Genomic DNA, 20,487 nt, shown 5'->3' with positions numbered 1-20,487 from the left:
CAGCAGACACCGAATCCCCACGTCCTCTCCCTGCTGAATCCCCCCGTCCTCTCCCTGCTGAAACTCCACGGCCACGACCACGTGCCTTACTCCCTGCCTTCTTCATCTTGGTAGACTGATAAAGATAGGCAGAAAAGTAAAAAAGGGGTGGCTTAGTGTTCTTATTCCTGAACACCTGCTAACCAGTATAAGAAACACTAATTTGGCTAAGAGTGTGTGTACTACACTTTAGTATGATCTAATGTGGCCTAGACAACTGTAAAGTGGAGTGTTTGGTGAACTTTATTTCCTTTTTTTTGGGTGGGGGGAAAGGAAAGGATGCGACCAGGGCACAAGCCAGCAAAAAGGCTCCTCTATCTAATCCTATATAGTGTTTGCAACCAACCAATGACAATGGATGCGGTTGGAAGCACACTAATATAGGAGCAAAAATCTGGCTAAATTAGCTGCAAAAAAAGGACTATGTATGAGGCAGTGACGCACGCTGAGCGGACTACAGCTAGCGGTGGCTGTAGAACACACTGCAACGTGAGCTGCACTCACACACAGAGAGACCTATCAGACAGCCAAAAACAGTGCAGAGAAATGGGCTATAGCACTGAAAGGCTGCTGAAAGGCTCCGCTGTCCACTCCTTTAGTGTTTGCAACCAACGTATATGGATACTTATGGAAGCACACTATAGAGGAGAAAAAAAAAGCAGCAATAAAAGAAAAATGTGTATGAGGCAGAGACACACGCTGGCCGGCCTACAAGCAGACGTGCCTGCAGGACACACTACACAGCGTGGGTCTGCACTCACACAGCCCTTGCAGACAGCTGTGAAAACAGCGCTGCTAGGGAAAAGCAAGCTACAGTGGTGGTTTATGTAGCCTGGGTTAAGCACTATATGTTTTGTGGAATCGCTATTTCTAACTGTCCCTCACAGTCTTCAACAGCAGCCTGTCCCTAACTGAATTCACAGCAGAGTGACCATAAATGGCGGCTGCAGCGCTTTTTATAGTGCATCATGACATCATTTCAGCAGCCAATCACAGCCATGCCAGTAGTTAACATGCCTACATGCCTAACAGGATGTGCCCACACTTATGAGGATCCCCATTGGCTGAATCAAATCGAGCGGGCTCCTAGCATTATGGGAACTTCCGATTCCGGTATTCGATATGAAAAAAGTATCGGAACTAAGTATCGGAATTCCGATACAGCTAATATCGGCCGATACCCGATACTTTTGGTATCGGAATGCTCAACACTAGTTGCGAAACACTGGCTAGTCATTGCAGCTTTACAGGGTCCCCGACTGGATTCTGGCCTCCATGGGTACAAAAATACTTGAATCAGGGGCTTACTGTTGCTGCTGGGTAATTGTTGGAGTGTTAAAAGGGTGGTATCTCAGCTACGATAAGTGGAAATGACTTTGGAATATTGGGAATCTGGTAAATGTGACTAATTTGTGTGCAATGTGATGCTTCCATGGAAGATGTCCAAAGCGTGAATCAGGCTTGGCAGTATATGTCAATGTATAAGTAGAGTGTGTGCAACATGTGTATGGAATATACACATTAAATATTAATAGAACTATCAGCTTTCCTGAAATATCTGTCATTGGAATACTTGTTTTCCCCAATATATAACATTTCTGGAGCATCTTTTCTTAGATCTACTGTATATTCCGTATATGTTACTTTTCCCCAGTGGTTCCTCCTAGAACTTTTCAAATAAATTGACCTCTGAGCTGATAGTTAAAGATGTGTCCCTGCAAACTGATACTGTCCAACCTGACAGATCAGACACCACTTTGACAAGGGAAATGATCAATTTATTCTTACAGAGGTACAGAGGAACAATGTGATGCAGGGTTATGACAAAATATGCCCTAAAATTGTTATTTCTCCGCAAATACAAATGTTTACTAAAATACGAGGAGTGTTGAGTTGACATATAGTAATTAAGTTTTGAACATATTAGATTTAAACTTTATTTCGTGTTGCCCACCCTCGTGAGAGACGATAGAAGCACTCTGGGTTTTGTATGCAGATGAAAGAAAAATGCTCTTAAATTATCATAAACTTCTTTCCAGGCCTGCTTATTACCTTGGGATCTCCTGTAACGCCAGCACAAATTTATCAGGAATGCCCATGATGCTACTGATTGTTGGCTCTTTGTTCATTTGCATAGAGCCAGAATTCTTTTTTATGACTCTTCACAGTCAGTAGAAGCACAAAGAACCTGTGTTTGCATATTTGTAATAAATTAAGTAAAGCAAGAAAAACAACATTTATTTAAGTTACTTTTTTTAATTTCTAGTCTAGTCCATTTCAGTCAATTTAACAATAAGACATAGACCTTTATGTCAGCGCTCAATGTGCACTTTAGAGATGAAAATACATGAAATGATGTTTCTATAAGGTGGCATCTACTACATTATCTGTACCAAGAGAGACATCATTGAATTATATGTGGTGTTACATAGGGCTGCAGGTCACATCTACTTCATTATCTGTAGTCAGAGCATTAACATACAATGATATCTATGGTGTTAAGTAGGACTATACATGTGACTGTGTTATATGTGGTGTTACATACATCTGAAGGCAACATCCCCTATGCTTTCTGCCCTCAGAGAGTTCTTACTGTGTTTAGGGATGAGCAGACCCGTGGAAGTTTCGGTTCTGGTACCCAACCTGAACTTTATTCCAACCCCATTAAAAACAATGTGGACCCAAACTTTTGATCTGGAAAATACAGTATGTTCTCTCACTCCCCTCCAAGACTTCCCCCAGAACTCCGAATATTGCAACAGACTGCGGGAAGAAATCTGTGTTTGGCGTTTAGCAACGGACACTAACTGTCCAATACAAACCCCGAACTTTTAAATTCAGGTTCACTCATTTCTAACTATGTCATCTGTGGTGTTTCATAGAAATGCATGCAACATCTCCTACAATATCTGTATTCAGAGAGTTATAACTGTCCTTAAATGTAGTGTTACATAGGACTGCATGTAACATCTACTACATCATCTCTAGTCAGACAGTTATCAGTGCGTTTTATTTACAATGTTAAATAAAACTAAATGTATCAGTGTGCTATTTGTGCTGTTACATAGGACTGCAGGCAACATCTCTCACACAGTAGCTGTACTGAAAGAGTTATCACTGTGTTATATGTGGTGTTACATAGGACAGCAAGTAAAATCTAGTACATTGTCGGAACTAAGAATTATCACTGTGTTATCTGTGGTGTTACATAGGACTGCAGATGACATACACTACATTCTGTACTCAGAAAGCAATCATTGTTATATCCTTGATGTTACATAGGACTGCAGGTAACGTATTATTTTATTGGTACTCAGAGAGTTATTACTGGTGCTTATCTATGTTATAGGACTGCATGTAAATTCTACTACATTATCTGTACTCAGAGAGTACATAGTCATGTTACCTAGTACTGCAGTAACATGACTACAGAATTATCTGTACTTCCACTTGTGCAGAATTATTAGGCAAATGAGTATTTTGATCATATCATCATTTGTATACAAATTTTCTAATTCCAAGCTGTGTAAACCTGAATGTTTATTACATGAAGCAGATCAGGTGATGTGTATTTGTCTAATGAGGGAGGGTGAAGCCTAAAGGTATGTGCACACGTTAAGGATTCTGCTGCTGATTTTTCCACGCAGATTTTTCTAAATCCGCAGGTCAAATGACCTGCATTTTACCTGTGGATTTTGTGCGGATTAGCCTGCGGTTTGACACCTGTCATGGAGCAGATGTCAAACCGCTGCAGATTCCGCAAAAAGAAGTGACATGCTGCAGATTTAAAACCGCAGCAAATTCGCAACATGTGCACTGCGTTTTTCATATTCAATAGACTTAAATGGTACTGTACAATGCAGCAGAAACTACTGCGGATCCGCAGGGCCAAATCTGCTGCGGATCCACAACGTGTGCACACACCCTAAGGATACAACAGCCTTTATCAAGGTCTGCAGAATTATAAGGCAGCTAAGAGCCTTATCAGTGTGTCATCTGTTGTGTAACATAGGACTGTAGGTAACCTCCACTACATTGTCTGAGCGAGATGTGCTCACATTATACATTTGGAAGCCCAGGTACGTACTCTAAATGAGCAGCTTGCAGCACTGAGATCCATAGACAACATGTAAAGGAGTTTGTTGCTCACTGAGAAAGTCCTTGGTGGTGTAAATGTGGGGGGAGGGTGGTAGCATGGAGAACACTGAGGAAATAAGCTGAGTGGCAATTAGAAAGTGGGGTGTTAGGAATTGAGTTTCACCCACTGCACAAGCGGAATCTCGAGCCATGTCCTCTGCGGTCTCCCATTCCTGCTCAGCAGAGACATCGGTCCCGGCGTCTTGCCCAGGCTAATGCTAAGCGTCTGGTTGCTCCTTCAGGCTCTGCTATAGCACCATGTCTGAGTCAGCAGCAAGCAGACTGTCCTGGGACTAAGTCCTGTCTTTTGCCTGCTGAGCATGCCCGTAGGACAAGCTCTCATTGGAGGTCGGAGGTCACATGCGCAGGTCCCGTTCCTGCTCCGATTGGTCCACTGGGATGGTCCCGGAAGGAGGCCTCTATAAAAGAGTCGCATGGCCGCTCGGCCATGCACTAGTATAGACTCTTATGGCTAGTTGTGTGTGTGAAGATGGATGCATGAGACTGCCTTTGGTTATGTATGGTATAGCGGTTATGGAGTCAGAGTCATCACCAGTAGAGGCTTAGTCTATGGGCCACAGAGCATTCCGCTCTCCACACGAGCGTTAGCATCATATAGTGCCATCCAGCACAAGGCACCTCTGCATCGCACAAGCAGCAGCGTTCCTTACAGCGGCACTGTGTGCTACTTAAGTGCTTTCTTCCCTGCTCTGGGTGGTTAGTGGCGTCCGCAGGAGCGGTACAGTGCGCACTCGGTGCAATTAATATTATTCTGTTCTCTTGCTGGCACCGCAGCTGCGGCGCCGAGCACTAGTGGTCTAGAGGGACTCTAGTCCTGTGTCTCTGGGGCAGAGTTCTGTGACTGTTAGCTAGCACTCACCAAGCCGAGCTATGTGAGTATAAACAGGCTCCGGCAGTTGCTTTAGTGGCTCTATGAGGTAACAGCGTTTTCCCTTGTGCACACTGGCTCAGCGGATATCCTGCCGCTGTTCACTTAGTTCGCCGCCATTACCAAGCAGCAGTTTACCATCTCTGCACTGTGGACCCGGGGCAAGCCCCTAACATGGGGAAGAGGGAAGAGTGCCAGGGAGGTTTGTTCTGATCTGGTGCACCCAAACACGTTTGCTACATTGTCGGATGAAGGGGTGTCAGTACAGGAGTAGCACTATGGCAACAAGACACATCCTTGAAAGCCATGGAAATGTTTGCACCAGTAAGGGGGAAATTAGGAGCAAAGAGACAGCCAGATAAGTGCTGGTAATGGGGGGACTCCATTTTTAGGAGAGCAGACAGGGCAGTCTGTCACAAAGACCAGGATCACCAAACAGTGTGTCCTCTTCATGCAGATCGGGTTGACAAATTACTGGAATGGGCTGGGGAGAACCCAGCAGTCTTGGTGCACATCAGCACCAATGACAAAGTTAGAAGAGGAAGGACCTAAAAAATTATTTTAGGGACTTAGGCCAAAATCTTATAGTGCGAAACTCGAAGGCAGTATTTTCTGAAATACTGCCTGTATCATGTGCCACGCCAGAGAGGAAACTGGTGATTAGGGAGGTGAATAAATGGCTCAGAAATTAGTGCAGTTAGAATGGTCACATTCTCCATTGGCTGCAGACTCTATGGTAGGGATGAAACCCAAGATAAAAACAAAATAAGAAAATATCCTGTAGCAAATAAACAGCAATAGTGCATGAAAATAATATATGGTGCTTCATTAGCATAATTTTGCTAAAAGAAAAAGCCATCCCACAATATCACATTGACCCTATTCTTGACTGTCCTAACATCTAATATTAAAACCTTACCATTTAAGTGACCACCATGTGGATAAGGGTTGTGATGGACTGAGACCCCACCTATAGACACACAGTCATGAAAAACTATATGAATATAATGTCCCTCTCAAAGAAAAGGCTAGCCACAGTTTATTTGCACTGCATGCAAAAAAACTGAAAAAAAAACCTAAACAAATGAAATGGGATATAAGTTGGTGTGCATGCAGCGTGAAAGTACATGTTCACACTGGCCATTAAACAGACAAAACCCAAGATAAAAACATAATAAACAAATACCCTGCTGTAAATAAATAAACAGCTATAGTGCATGACAATAATATACAGTGCTAAGTTGACATAGTTTTGAAAAAAATGTAAAAGCCATCCCACCACATCACAGTGACCCTTTTCAGGACAATCCTAAACTTTAATATTAAAACTGTACCATTTGTCAAGTGTCGTACATGTGGATAAAGGCTGAGAAGGACTGAGACTCTGCTAGTGGACATGCAGCCATGGGGAACTACATGAATGTAATGTCCAGATCAAAGAAAAGGCACACCACATCTTTATTTGCACTGCATACAAAAAATCTTAAGCAAAAAACCTAAAGGAATTAATTGAGATATAAGGTGGTGTGCAAGCAGCATGTAAGTGCATGTTCACACTGGCCAATAAAGAGACAAAACCCAAGTAAAAAACAAAAGCAAATATCCTGCAGTAAACAAATAAACAGCAATAGTGCATGAAAATAATATAGGGTGCTTAGTTAACATAATTTTGATTAAAAAAAGTGTAAAAGTCATCCCACATTAGAGATAGGCTGCACCTCAATGGGCAGGATGCTGCTGTGCTGGGGAAAAATGGCTAGAAGGTTGGAGAAATGTTTAAACTAGGGAGGCAGAATTACTGTACACAAGGGTTAGATAGGGTAGATAGTGACTTGTACCAAAGAAATGAAAGTGAGAGTGACATGGGAGGAGAGGTTACAACAGTCAATATACTAAGGAGGAATAGAGATACAGAAAAATACATAAAATGCATGTATACTAAAGCCAGAAGCCTCACCAACCAGATTGATTAATTAACCCCTTCGCGACCCAGCCTGTTTTCCCCTTTCTGACCCTGTCAATTTTTACAATTCTGACCACTGTCCCTTTATGAGCTGATAACTCTGGAACAGTTCAACAGATCCCACTGATTCTGACAGTGATTTCTCATGACATATTGTACTTTATGATAGCAGTACAATATCTTCGATATGACTTGTGTTTTTTGTGAAAAAAATGGAAATTTGGGGAAATTTTTGAAAATTTCGCAATTTTCCAACTTTTAATTTTTATGCCCTTAAATCAGAGAGTCATATGCACAAAATAGTTAATGAATAACATTTCTCAAATGTCTACATCAGCACAATTTTGGAACCAACATTTTTTTTGTTAGAAAGTTATAAGGGTTAAAAGTTGACCAGCGATTTAGAATTTTTATAACAAATTTAACAAAACCATATTTTTAGAGACCACATCACATTTGAAGTGACTTTGAGGGGTCTATATGATAGAAAAACCCAAAGTGACACCATTATAAAAACTGCACCCCTTAAGGTACGCAAAACCAAATTCAAGAAGTTTAATAACCCTTCAGGTGCTTCACAGGAATTTTTGGAATGTTTAAAAAATGAACTTTTAACTTTTTTTCACAAAAAATTGACTTCAGATCCAATTTGTTGTATTTTACCAAGGGTAACAGGAGAAATAGGACTCAAACAGTTGTTGTACAGTTTGTCCTGAGTATGCTGATATCCCATATATGCAGGTAAACCACTGTTTGGGCGCATGGCAGAGCTCGGAAGGGAAGGAGTTTGACTTTTTCAATGCAAAATTGGCTGGAATTGAGATCGGATGCCATGTCGCATTTGTAGAGCCCCTGATGTGCCTAAACAGTGGAAACCCCCCACAAGTGACACCATTTTGGAAAGAACCTGCCGGATCCGAACATTCAGGAGTTTGCCCATCACCAGTAGATAAATGTAAAGTTATGTATACTATTTATGTATTTGGGCAGAGGAAATGAAATATATAATTATTTCCTAAAATGTAAAACTGTAGGTAAAACTGTCACTGAAAAAGATGTATAGGTAGATGACAAGCTAAACTTTATTGACAAGTGGCAGGCAGCTGCTGCCAAGGCAAAATAAATAATGGGATGCATTACTAAAGGCAAAGATACTTATGATAATGTAGGGTCGGTGGGCCGGACTGGGGGTGGTCCCTCTTTTACCGCGCAGAGATGTAACAGAGACAATTTGGAGGCAGGTTTCAGGTGCAACAGGTCCAAGTTTTATTCTCTCGCCGTCCACCTGATGACCTCTCAGTACAGCGCAATTCTCTTCAAGGCCCTCCGGTTACAATACACATTAACACACCATACTCTTCACCAGGGACGTATATATACGTGCCGTCCCATTTCGCTTATTGACGCTCCTGACAGGTCCGTCACTGTGGCCACCTTAGGATCGTAAACCAACAGTAATTTTACTGGTCAGACGTCTTCCTCAATACAGTATGCTTTACCTCTGTGCCTCGTCTATATTGCTGTCTTTGTGTCAGGACCACCCCCCTGACTTTCTCTCTCCTCAGTCCCCCAGGTCGGGTTTTCCTCACAGTGCCACAACTGTCACAGTGTCCTTGTCACTTGAGCTCCCCCTGGGGACTGGAACTTTCTGGAACCCTCCTGTCAAATTTATATCTTTCCCGGTTCCCTCTAACTCTGCCCCCATGACCAATGGTTTCTTAAGCCCTAAGCTGATGTCAAGTCCTATGCTCACACTCCTCCCTGCCCTCTAATGGTCAACCCGAGGTACTGCACATCCACTACTCTATTCTAGCTGTTTCCCCACTGTAATAACTGACACCAGTCTAAGCTGTGCAAGCCTTCCTTTCTCTATTCTGACAGGTCCGTCCGTCCGTTTGGTCACCTTCCCTACAATAAGAACATGTTTTTGTCTCCATACAAATCACTAGTGTGTCCACACTTACAATACTGTGTACGATTTTTCACTCCAGGGTATAAGAAGGACATAGTTGAACTAGAGCGGATGTAGAGAAGAGTGATCAAGGTTATTATAAGAATGGGTGGACTTCAATACCAAAACAAATTATGAATCTTGGAGTTATTCAATTTGGAAAACGAAGGCTTATAGGTGATCTCATTACAATGTACAAATGCTGTATATAAAGGGACAATGTAAGGGGCGGCCAGGAATGTTGTCGTGACCAGAGACACTGAAGCCTCTGTGTCCCGACCTTCCCTCACTGAAAACTGTATACCTCTTCTCAGCGTACCTGCATCTCCAGGTTCAGGTCCCACCTTGGGCACTTCCCAGGCGGCGACCATCCCTCTTCTAGGCGACCCCCAGTAATGGAGACACAGCCCAAGATAACTTGAGCATTCTCTTTACTTAATACTTCACACGTTACGTCCACAGTTGGCACATCGAGAAGTTCACTTGTCTCCTCATCTTTCCCTGCTTTGCTGTTTCTTCTGTGCGGCACACGTCCGGACCAGACCATCTTAGACTGCTCCCCAGTTCCTTCCTGGCCTAACCTTGCCATGATGACAACTTCTTCTGCCTGTTTTGCCCCAGACTCGAAATCATCAGTCACCTGGTTTGGTTGCCTCTGGTAAAGCATCTGGCCTGTCTGTACCGTTCTTGTCGAAGATCCAACTTCCTTCAACTCCTCACTCCAACTGACTCCTGCCCTAAAGGTGTCTGCCCAGGTTATGAGTCACCACATTTTTCTTCTACTGCGATGGCCCACTGCTATGATGCCCAGTGGCTGTGGATAACCTGGGCTGCAGCTATTAAATGTTGCGTGGCTGTCGAGCTGTCCAGGGCCTATAGCCCACGTGGACACTTCAGCCACTCTGGCCCCGTCTCCCTAAACTTCCCTTAGACTTGCAGCTTGCCACCTTGCAGCCCCTCCTACATTAACCCCCTATAACCTTACTATGAACTATACCAGCAATGCACACTAGTATGCCCCCATCTAGTGGTTCCCGCAAGCACTACAGCTACCCTTAGTTATAAAGAACTGCAAACACTATAATGCCCCCTCTATTGTCTGAAGAGTGCAGTAGACTTTCCCTACCTAAAGAACATAAATATAATACTCGATATTACATAACAGAACATACAATAATAACACGAACAGGAATGCAACATCATTTACAGAGGTAAACAAGAAATGGTAACACATATACCAATGTGGCAGTACCATAAATGTGAGCAGTAATACATGTTGCTGTGTAGCAGTACCACAAATATTAACATAGACATCACAAACATTAGCATACTAAGAACAATCAAAGGAAGGTGAGCAAGGCGGTAATTCTATCTCACCTCCTTGCAACAGTACAGATATCTTTCTAATGATCTTTTTACACCTAGGCCTGCAATGATGACATGGGGGCATCCTCTTCATCTAGAAGAAAGAAGGTTTAATCATAATCACAGATGCAGATTCTTTACTGCTAGAGCAGTGAGACTGTGGAACTCTCTGCCACTTGATGTTGTAAAGGTTGATTCACTACAAAAGTCAAAGGAGGGCCTGGATGCCTTTCTTAAAAAATGTAATACTATAGGTTATCGGCATTAAATTTTGTGATAGGACGTTGATTCAGGGAAGGTGTCTTGTTGCTGAATTTTTCCCATAACATGGGGCATTTAGCATCTGAGTTATGGGGTTTCTACCTTACTCCGGATCAATGTCTTAGGCTACAGTTTGTACTCAATGGACTTGTGTCTACCTTCAACCTTTACCATTTTGAAACTATGAAACTATCTGTGCTCAGAGACAGATTTTCATTAAAATTCGGGAAAAGAATATTAAGACGAAGTAACAATAAAGGCATTTTTCGTGATTAACCAGCAAATAATGTCAATGTGGCTTCAGGTTTTTTATTGAGGTGCATTTCTAAGTAATTAATTACCAAAAGGATATGTTGAACACGAAACATATTTTGAAAATGTGATTTAAGTATTAAAAGCCATAGTCCACAACCTGACAAGATGCCTATGTACTGTAGACTACTTTTTTATCATTTAATATGTAAAATGTTGTAAAGCCAGACAATAAAGCATTGCCTTACTAACCCCATCAAGCAACCATGTTTTATTATCAAGGCAACAGCACGCATGTCATTAACACATCACGTTTTATTACATAGAAGGACAACTCTTCACTTTCTCTTCTCTTTCTCTGCTCTGTTGCTGACTATTGAGAAATAAACTGCACGCAGTTAAAAATACAAACATGACCTAATGACTGAAGAGCAGTGGTCTGAATCAATTTAATCTGCAGACAGGGTTGAAATAGAATCATCTTGACAAGTGCAAGACATGTTATCCCATGGAAAGAGACGCACTATGTAAAAATCCTTAATATATGAAAAAAATATTTATTATTTAAAAAGAGATAAGACTTGAAATTCTGCTAACACAATTGTCAATAATAAGGCAATTGTCCAACCAAGATTCAGCTTCATTATAAAAAAATCTAAATGAGGTAATCCACTGGTATGACAGACCACCATCCAGGGACAGGATAGTCCAGCCTGACTATATGAAGGACAGCCTGAGCCTCGATGATTAAGGAAAATTCTGTGCAGGTTTGGATTGTAACTAAATCATGCCTTAGCTGGACCCTTTTATGGGTTGTCCTCCCTTATTTTCTGAAATCATTTATGTGGGTATTCAATGTTGTAGAAAAGTATTGTATTTATGAAATTTACTTGGATAACCCCTTCTTAAACTAAATGTTATGCATAATAAAGCCTATGCTCACCTTCCATGCCGGCACTGTTCCAGCGTTGTCGGCACTAGCGGTTCCAGGGCCGTGATGTGGTAGAATGACACGTGATCCCCTGCGCCCAATCACCACTGGTGTCACTTTCTCCACCTTCAGACAACGTGAACATGAATAGGAAGTCCGGGATCAGCTGTAGCAATTGCCGACATTGCTGGATAGACTTTATTATGTTATAGGGGCATAACATTTAGCTTAAGAAGGGGTTGTCCTAGTAGTGGACATCCCCTTTAAAGGGAAACATTTACATTTTCTGCATTATTTGCTTCCTAAATACAAAAATTAAGAAACTGTCTACATAGTTTTCAGTAACAATTTACTATCATCTTACTAATGTAGAAACTGAAGTGGCTCTTTCCCATTGCTGGCTGTCTTACCAAATCTGAAACAAAATAGATCTGATGGAGCATTGCTCCTGACTGATTGAGTTTCTCTATTTTTCCCCTCCCCTTTCTTGAGTGTAAATCTGAGTTCACACCTGCTTTTGTTCATTCTGATGTTCTGCTCCATCAGATAATGAAAACATCCCTCCAAACATGTGTTTCACCTGAAAAAAGTGGATTGCCAAAAGTACAACTCACTTTGTTAAAAAAATGCATTTCAGAGAATCAATGTAAAAAAACATGTTTTTAAGAATACCTTATTCTTGCATTTAACATGTACTCAAAAAAAGTGTTAAAATTGCAAAAATGCAATAAAAGTCCCCTGTGAGAACTCAGCCTAAAATAAGCATTAAACAGCCACTGATTAGCTACTTGTTTGCTCACCGGCAGTTGTTCAATTGCCTGTTTAAACAGGCAGATAACGCTTCAGGTGCCCACTGAAAAATGTGTAGATAATTTACTGTGCATAGGTTTCTCGGCAGCACATGGCCTGTTTACACAGGACAACAATCTTTTGTGCAAAGCAAAATATCATTTGACCCAACGAACAAGTGTTTCGCTCTTTTATAGGGTGATTGGCAATTGGCTTAGACTGCACCATTATCATGAAATGAATGTTCCAAGAAAAGCTCATTCATTACAGTCCTGCAGTGTAATTGCACCTTTAGAAATACCTAGTCATCCATCCAAGATAAGGTTCAAAAGAAACTGGGCTATATCTTATATCTAATATGATAGCTGGGGAGATAAGTGCTAAATTTGATTATAGGTGATCAACTATTCTTTTATATGAATATATATCTAAAGGAGCTAGAGAGCAGAAAAGAGCAATAGGGTCTTATTAAATTAAATAAAATAATAGATTATGCTAATCTGGTAGAGTTGTGATTAGAGTTGAGCGAATTTGTTTGACTTCCTGGATTGTGTCAGCCGATCAGTTGATCAGTTGATCGGCGCTGCAGCTGCATGTGTCGTGGCTGTGTTATAGTCACAGCACATGCATGGAGAGCCCAATACATAGGCTGTCCATGCATGTGCTGTGACACAATCGCGACACATACAGCTGCGGTGCCGATCAGCTGTTCAGCCGGCACAATCCAGGAAGCCGGGTTCCCTCTGCAGCTTATTCGGTAAGCGCTATAGCTTATACCCAAACAAATTCTCTCAACTCTACTTGTGATCAAAGAACAATGAAAGAGCATGAATATCTAGCTGCTGCAGATCCACAGGTCATCTGACTGGTTACTGAGGATGAGGAATGAGCTAAATGTCTGATGTACCCATGTGAAAGTGGAAAATAACTACCTCATGTACGGTTATGTGGTGATATCCTGAGGAAGAAGTGTGTGTACTTCAAAACATGTAGAATAAATAACCGCTTAAATAGAGTCTCTGACTTTGGATCCTCATTTCCAATTTTCAGTAGCCCGGAAAAATACACGTTTTTCTTCCTACATTTTCTACGCAGAAGCATGAACAAAAAAGTATACTGCACCCAGTAATTGTTTTATATCTCACACGCTTCATAATGACATGTCACTCATAAAACTAGGGTGTAATATTAGTGTCCATCCAAAACCAATTCATATTCCTGCCCGTAGTGAGAAGGCACAGACATTAAAGCCCATTTTATCTCTGTAAGGTAGAGGTTACAATTACCTGAATGAACATCTAATTATGTCATATTTCTTTTAGTGCAGGGTCATTAATGTATATTATACTTTCATAATTTAATGGTGTAACATTTTTGGGCATGATGTTTTCTAATGTAATTACATCCCTAATTAAGCATACATGACTCTGCTGGATTAAAGGTGTAAACTAACATGAAAGTACCATTCAGGAGTATATGTGTTTAGTTCTAAGTAGAAATGGCTAATAGGGTAATGACATGTAATTGAGAGCAAAGTGCACAGTGAATGGCCATCTAATAATTATACATAACAGATGTGATACGTTATGAGTCGGGAAAAAGCTTTCCATCTGCATTAGTGTTCTAACCTACATCGCAAACTTCAAGTTTGATATAGTCCTGGTTACTTTTGTAACATTAATCTAGATGCTGTGTGCCGTGAAGTAAGTATTTAAAGTAATGGGTTTCATTTATGAATCTAATCAAACAAGGAAACTGAAAACAGAAAAAATGGCATTATAATCTATGCACTCGAAAAGAAATTCTAATGTAAACCAAACTTTCCCATTGATCAAAGTTGGATGAATGTAAAAAAATAAAAATTACAATCTGTTCCAATAACACTCATAATAACTCTCTTTTGAAACTTTAAGAGGTTGTCCGCTGCTTTAGCATTGATGACCTATCCATGGGATTGGTCATCAATGTCTGATCGGTCGAGGTCCAACACCGGACACTTCACCGATCAACTGTTATCGGTGTTACCAGATGGAAGTATTCACTGAAGAGCTGACCTTCTTCTGAAAGCGGCCAAAGTAGGGTACTGCACATCCGCCTCCTATTCACTTCAACAATACATATGATAGTCATATATTGTATGTTAGGTTAAGTGAAACCGTAGGAGGTCTGGAAATTGAATCTGGATGCTAAAAAGTAAAACACCTTCTTAATTTGGATACACTGAAAGCAGGGAAGTACTCAATTATGACCTATATATAAGGTGACTGTGGAGACACGGTGGGTCTGCTGGCGCCCAGGGTTCACTAGCCAAGACCGCATGGACCAGGAATCGTCCCACCTAAAGCCCTCTCTCCCTTTAATGTTGGAATAACGCTAATCAGACAACACAGGGTGAGGGTAAAACAGTGTGGCAATGTTTATTAGACCACAAAACAGGCATATAACACATAGAACAGTCCTAGCACAGTACCCAAAATTGTTGTGAGTTCATTTTCCCCTTCACCGTCGATGTCTGATGAACTCCCTCTTCTCGTGAAGGAAGGTAGTGAGGCTGATTACCAAACACCTGATCTGGTAGATGATGACTGGGTAACAGGAAATTCTGACTGGATATAAGGCAGCCAATGCCCTTCTAAGTCGCTGGTGATTTCTCTGCTGGATTCTTGGAGACCAGTCTGATTCCTGCTTCCCAAAGATAAGTTTTTGCTCTGCTATTGAACTTATTAGTTTTGTTTTGTTTACCTTGTTTTTTGGAGTTCAGTCATCCCCGGTTGGGGGTGTGCTGAGTTCCATTTTTGTATCTGATCAGTTTGTCTCTTTGCTCTGTCTTCAGAATTTACCTGAGTGCTGATATAGTCTTTTTGAAGTCCTAGCGACTTCAGGGCCTGTTTTTCCTATCAGACGGTTGGGACATTTTTTGGTAGGGTTTTTTACGGATTGCAAACAGCAGCTTTTCTATCCTGTCCTTTTTAGTTAGCTTGGGCCCCATCGTTTGCTCAACCTATCTTTCTATCTGTGTTAGTGTTTTCATCTTGCTTCACAGTCATTATTTGTTGGGGGCTGCCTATTGCTTTGGGGTCTTCTCTGGGGCAGTTTAGATTTCCCCTTTTTTTCTTTAGGCCTATTTAGTTCTCCAGCTGTGATCGAGGGGTCTAGGGCATTGTAGGAACCCCCCACGGCTACTGTTAGTTGTTGTGGATAGGATCAGGGGTCTGCAATCCGATAGCTACCAACCGCTCCGGTTTTCTGGACTTAGCTTGTATTTTTGCTTTTTCCTCCTTTGGTGACTCATTCATAACACAAAATGGTCCACATTACAGAATATCACCCTTCCGCTGACTTACCAGGATAATAAAAGCTGTGACTTCAGATCTTCCAGGGTCATTACCCCATCTGTGGCAAGCACACAGAGAGAAGGTAATGACAAGATGACAGTCCATTGAGTCCATACAAGGTACAAGGCCAGCTGATATGATAATCACAACCTGGATTCTCCGAACATCTCCATGGTACCAGGCGACCAGCGTGTCCCAATCCTGGCTTTCTCCAAATGTATCCATGGTTCAGCGATGATCAATGGAGCAGATCTGTAGTCTTCCGACTGAAGCCAAAAACCGAAGGGTGTTTCCTGTAGAATAATAGATCTATGTCCCACGTGATGGAGCCATGATATTGGCTGCTGTCCTGTCTCTGGTCCTTTGGATGTCTTGGCAGAATCTCTGGCTGTCTCTCTCAGTCTTTGAGTCTCTTTATACAGAGGCATGTAACATATTTTTAGATTTAACAAGTGTCCTTCAATCCAGCATCATGATAAGGGAAACAATGGTGATGAGATCAAGTAGCATTACTTGATTATTTAATCTATTTGCATAGTTTTTCCCTCTCTGCTTTTGGAGTCAAACTGGTTCCATAATACAATGTATAATTAGCGGATCAGCAAACATCACTACTCAACAAAGATAAGATCACACTATGTTATATGAAATATCAGCTTACAAGTCACTATTACAGGCTTACACAAACAAAAGTATAGATAACAGCATAATCTTCTTGGTTTGTTGAAAATAGTCATCTTGATAATTAAGATATAATTCGGTTTCTTCACAATGCGTATATATCTTCAAAAACTATCATCATCTTTGCAGTTATTCAAATATCCTGCCTCATTTTTTAAATGTGTTGTCCAAGGCATAAAATAAAGAGTATTGTACTAATCTATGCATCATCATGCAATTCTATTCCCTTAGGAGTGATAATTTGCATGTGTCCAGTATTGATAACCCAGCAAAAATATAATAAAATACCTTGTTACACTTTTAATGTATGTAGTATGTTATATATTAATTTGAGCATTTTAATTTTCATATTTTTAAGCAGGATTTTTAGAGAATAAAATATAGGAACATTACACATATACCACTTTGAGGACTGATCATGACTACGATCCAAGATCTGCTAACATAGATCAACTATGAATAAACTCTACATATTATTGCCAACTTTAAATGATACGCTAAACTGAGGTTTTTTTGGTTAACTTCTGGAAACTAAAGTATGGGAAATATTGTGCTAAATGATATCATATGCAAGACAGTATGCCAGTCTCAGATGCCCATTTGTTTCCTCTTATGAATGTTGCTCTGTCTGTTGCTGGGTTCTCTCCCTATGTCTTCCTTAACATTTGTTTCACAACAACTGAGCCTTCCTTTGTGTTTTACTATGTTTTGCCCTTGTCAATTTTGTAGCAGGTTTTTTAATACTTAGTAGGCAGGTATTGTGCCTCCACAAGAGAATAAGTTTGTGAAGTAGTGAATTTGCATTAATTATCGATGCTGAATATCTGGCTACTGATTCTGAAAGGGGGTCTATTTTTTTAGAAAAGATATAACCAGTAAGGTCAAAAAATATCAATTGTATTATCAAGGAGCCTTACATAACTATAGATATAAGATATAAAATCAAACCTTTATTGTAATCTTGATAAAAGACACCACGACCACACAAATACACAAATAACTGTGTCACCTACTGAACACAACATAAGGGGGTCCTGATATCAAACCTGCCTAGCAGCGGAGGTTGGCACCCTAAACAGATGCGAGATTGGCGCCCCCGCTCCATGCCGGCTGTACCCTAAATCTACTAGATAACCCTGGATAAGTGCAACAAACAATCTTTCATTTAGCCAGGAAAGGAGTGAATAGGGGTTGCCACAATGATAATTGCTGGGTAGGCAACAATACAAAAAAGTGCAAAAAAACAGTGCAATTGACAAGACAGTAAAGTGACATGTGCAAAACAAATGAGTACCTAACTAACTGTTCCCTGTATCTGTAAACCTTCCTGTCAGTGGAGGTTGGCACCCTACTGGTCAGCTGAATGGCGCCCCCGCTCCACGACGGCTCACCCTAATAAGCCCTGGTATAGCTGATAATTTCGCACTAGGGTGAAACAATATTAGTTCTGGAAGGCATAAGAGCATAGTAATATAATATGACAAAATAGATAACAGTAAAAAAGGGTACTCAAGTTTTTGATGCTGGATAAGAAAACCAGGTTTTCTTATCCAGCATCAAAAACTTGAGTACCCTTTTTTACTGTTATCAACATATTTGAATATTTATCTATTTTGTCATATTATATTACTATGCTCTTATGCCTTCCAGAACTAATATTGTTTCACCCTAGTGTGAAATTATCAGCTATACCATGGCTTATTAGGGTGAGCCATCGTGGAACGGGGGCGCCATTCAGCTGACCAGTAGGGTGCCAACCTCCGCTGACAGGAAGGTGTACAGATACAGGGAACAGTTAGTTAGGTACTCATTTGCTTTGCACATGTCACTTTATTGTCTTGTCAGTTGCACTGTTTTTTGCACTTTTTTCTATTGTTGCCTACCCAGCAATTATCATTGTGGCAACCCCTATTCACTCCTTTCCTGGCTAAATGAAAGATTGTTTGTTGCACTTATCCAGGGTTATCTAGTAGATTTAGGGTACAGCCATCGTGGAGCGGGGGCACCAATCTCACATCAGTTTAGGGTGCCAACCTCCGCTGCTAGGCAGATTTGATATCAGGACCCCCCTTATGTAGGGTCCAGTAGGTGACACAGTTGTTTGTGTATTTGTGTGGTCATGGTGTCTTTTATCAAGATTACAATAAAGGTTTGATATTATATCTTATATTTATAGTTATGTAAGGCTCCTTGATAATACAATTGAAAGGGGGTCTATCACTAAAGAAGGAATAGACATACAGTCATAGAAATATACAGAGCATTGATTAACAGCTGAACATTATCATAGTCTACTATTAGGTCATCCATGGCAAAGATTGTTTTATAGAGTGATGAGCAAATTCAGCAAAACTGTTTGAGCTTTGCTGGGATATGCAAGCTGTAATTGAATTATTTTTTTCAAATGAAATGGAAAATCTCTCATTTTCATCCGTTGATCTTTGTTCTGTCTTCTGTTGTGAATAAAATATGGCTATAGGAGATTTCCAAGTCATTGCATTCTTGTTCTCTTTGCATTTTACACAGTGTTACAACTTTTTTTGGAATTGGATTTGCACATGGGTGTTATGAATTTTCACCTTCATCTGCTCTGCTATATTCATAATCATCTTCTGTCCAATCCTGGGTGTGATCATTTTCTCTTCAGAGACATCTTTGGTGCCTTTGCTTAATGAGATCTTCATCTCCTCCAGTGTAATATCATGATCTGCATTTCCCAGCAACATCATGAAATCATGGGCCTTAGTAAGTACAAGAGGTACCAAAGATTCTATTGAAGAGATCACATTGGTCATGATGCAAAAAAAGATGACCATAGTAGGTCTGCAGGGTGGTAGAAATAAGAGCCATTTGATTATAATTTTTTTTATCATTTAAAGTCTTCCTGTGTGTCTATAATCTAGCAAAGTAGCATCCGTATTGTTGGATTTGCCGAAATGAAATCACTAAAAAATTTGTATCTCAGACCGAATCTCTAATCTCTAAATAGCACTAGAAAGGGATAAACAGCTCTGGAAAAACTTGAGACCACCACATCAAAACCCTGTCATGGGCAGCCCATTCTCCAGTCCTGAACCCCATTGAAAACCTCTGGAATGTAATCAGAACTGCTTACATTTTTGTGCCAGAAGCAGTGTGAAAAACTGGTGGCAAGCATGCCAAGACGCATGAAAGTTGTGATTAAAAATCATGGTTATTCCACAAAATATTGATTTGAAACTTAAAAAGTAATATCTTCATGTTTCTCTACAGATCCTTATGTGAAAGTGTCGCTACTTTGTGATGGGCGTAGACTCAAAAAGAAGAAAACAACTATAAAAAAGAATACCTTAAACCCAACATATAATGAGGCCATTATCTTTGACATTCCACCAGAGAGCATGGACCAAGTTAGTCTGCTTATCTCGGTAATGGATTATGATAGGTAAGCAGAGTTAATGATATTACTGTAATAAGACTCCTTATTAATGCTCATAGATTTAGAATATTGAGGTGCAATGTGTACATGTCCAAATACTCTTGTCCATACAGTATATTTCATCCAGAAGAAGTTAAAAATTTTAAAAGTAGATACAAAATTACAAGTACGGTAGGTATATATTAAATAAAAAAAATCACAATGAAATAAGCAATACATACAGTATTATTTAACTTTAGATGTTAATTGTTTAAAAAATGATCATATTTAAAATTTCTGATATCCATTTTTCCTTTGCTTATTTTCCACTTTCATTTAGGGTTGGCCATAATGAAATTATTGGAGTGTGTCGAGTTGGTAATAGCACAGAAGGCCTTGGAAGGGATCATTGGAACGAAATGTTAGCATATCCACGAAAGCCTATAACACACTGGCATCCACTGGTAGAAATGAAGAAATCATTTAAAGAGGTTTGT

At 40.4% G+C, this 20,487-nt stretch overlaps 1 protein-coding gene across 1 annotated transcript in view; it reads left to right on the top strand.

Moving 5' to 3' along the window:
• SYT6 (synaptotagmin 6) overlaps positions 1–20,487 on the top strand; it is a 720,884-nt gene that overhangs the window by 673,406 nt on the left and 26,991 nt on the right. The window contains exons 5-6 of the mRNA XM_073587078.1: positions 19,846–20,017; positions 20,331–20,481. Of these exons, the coding sequence (XP_073443179.1) occupies positions 19,846–20,017; positions 20,331–20,481 (323 nt within the window). The remainder of the gene's footprint in view (positions 1–19,845; positions 20,018–20,330; positions 20,482–20,487) is intronic.

Source organism: Dendrobates tinctorius, unplaced genomic scaffold (assembly GCF_039654945.1).
Source record: "Dendrobates tinctorius isolate UK_male_01 unplaced genomic scaffold, ASM3965494v1 ptg000098l, whole genome shotgun sequence".
Taxonomy (NCBI): domain Eukaryota; kingdom Metazoa; phylum Chordata; class Amphibia; order Anura; family Dendrobatidae; genus Dendrobates; species Dendrobates tinctorius.
Note: the sequence above shows the minus strand (reverse complement) of the source record. Positions and strands in the feature narration are given on the sequence as shown.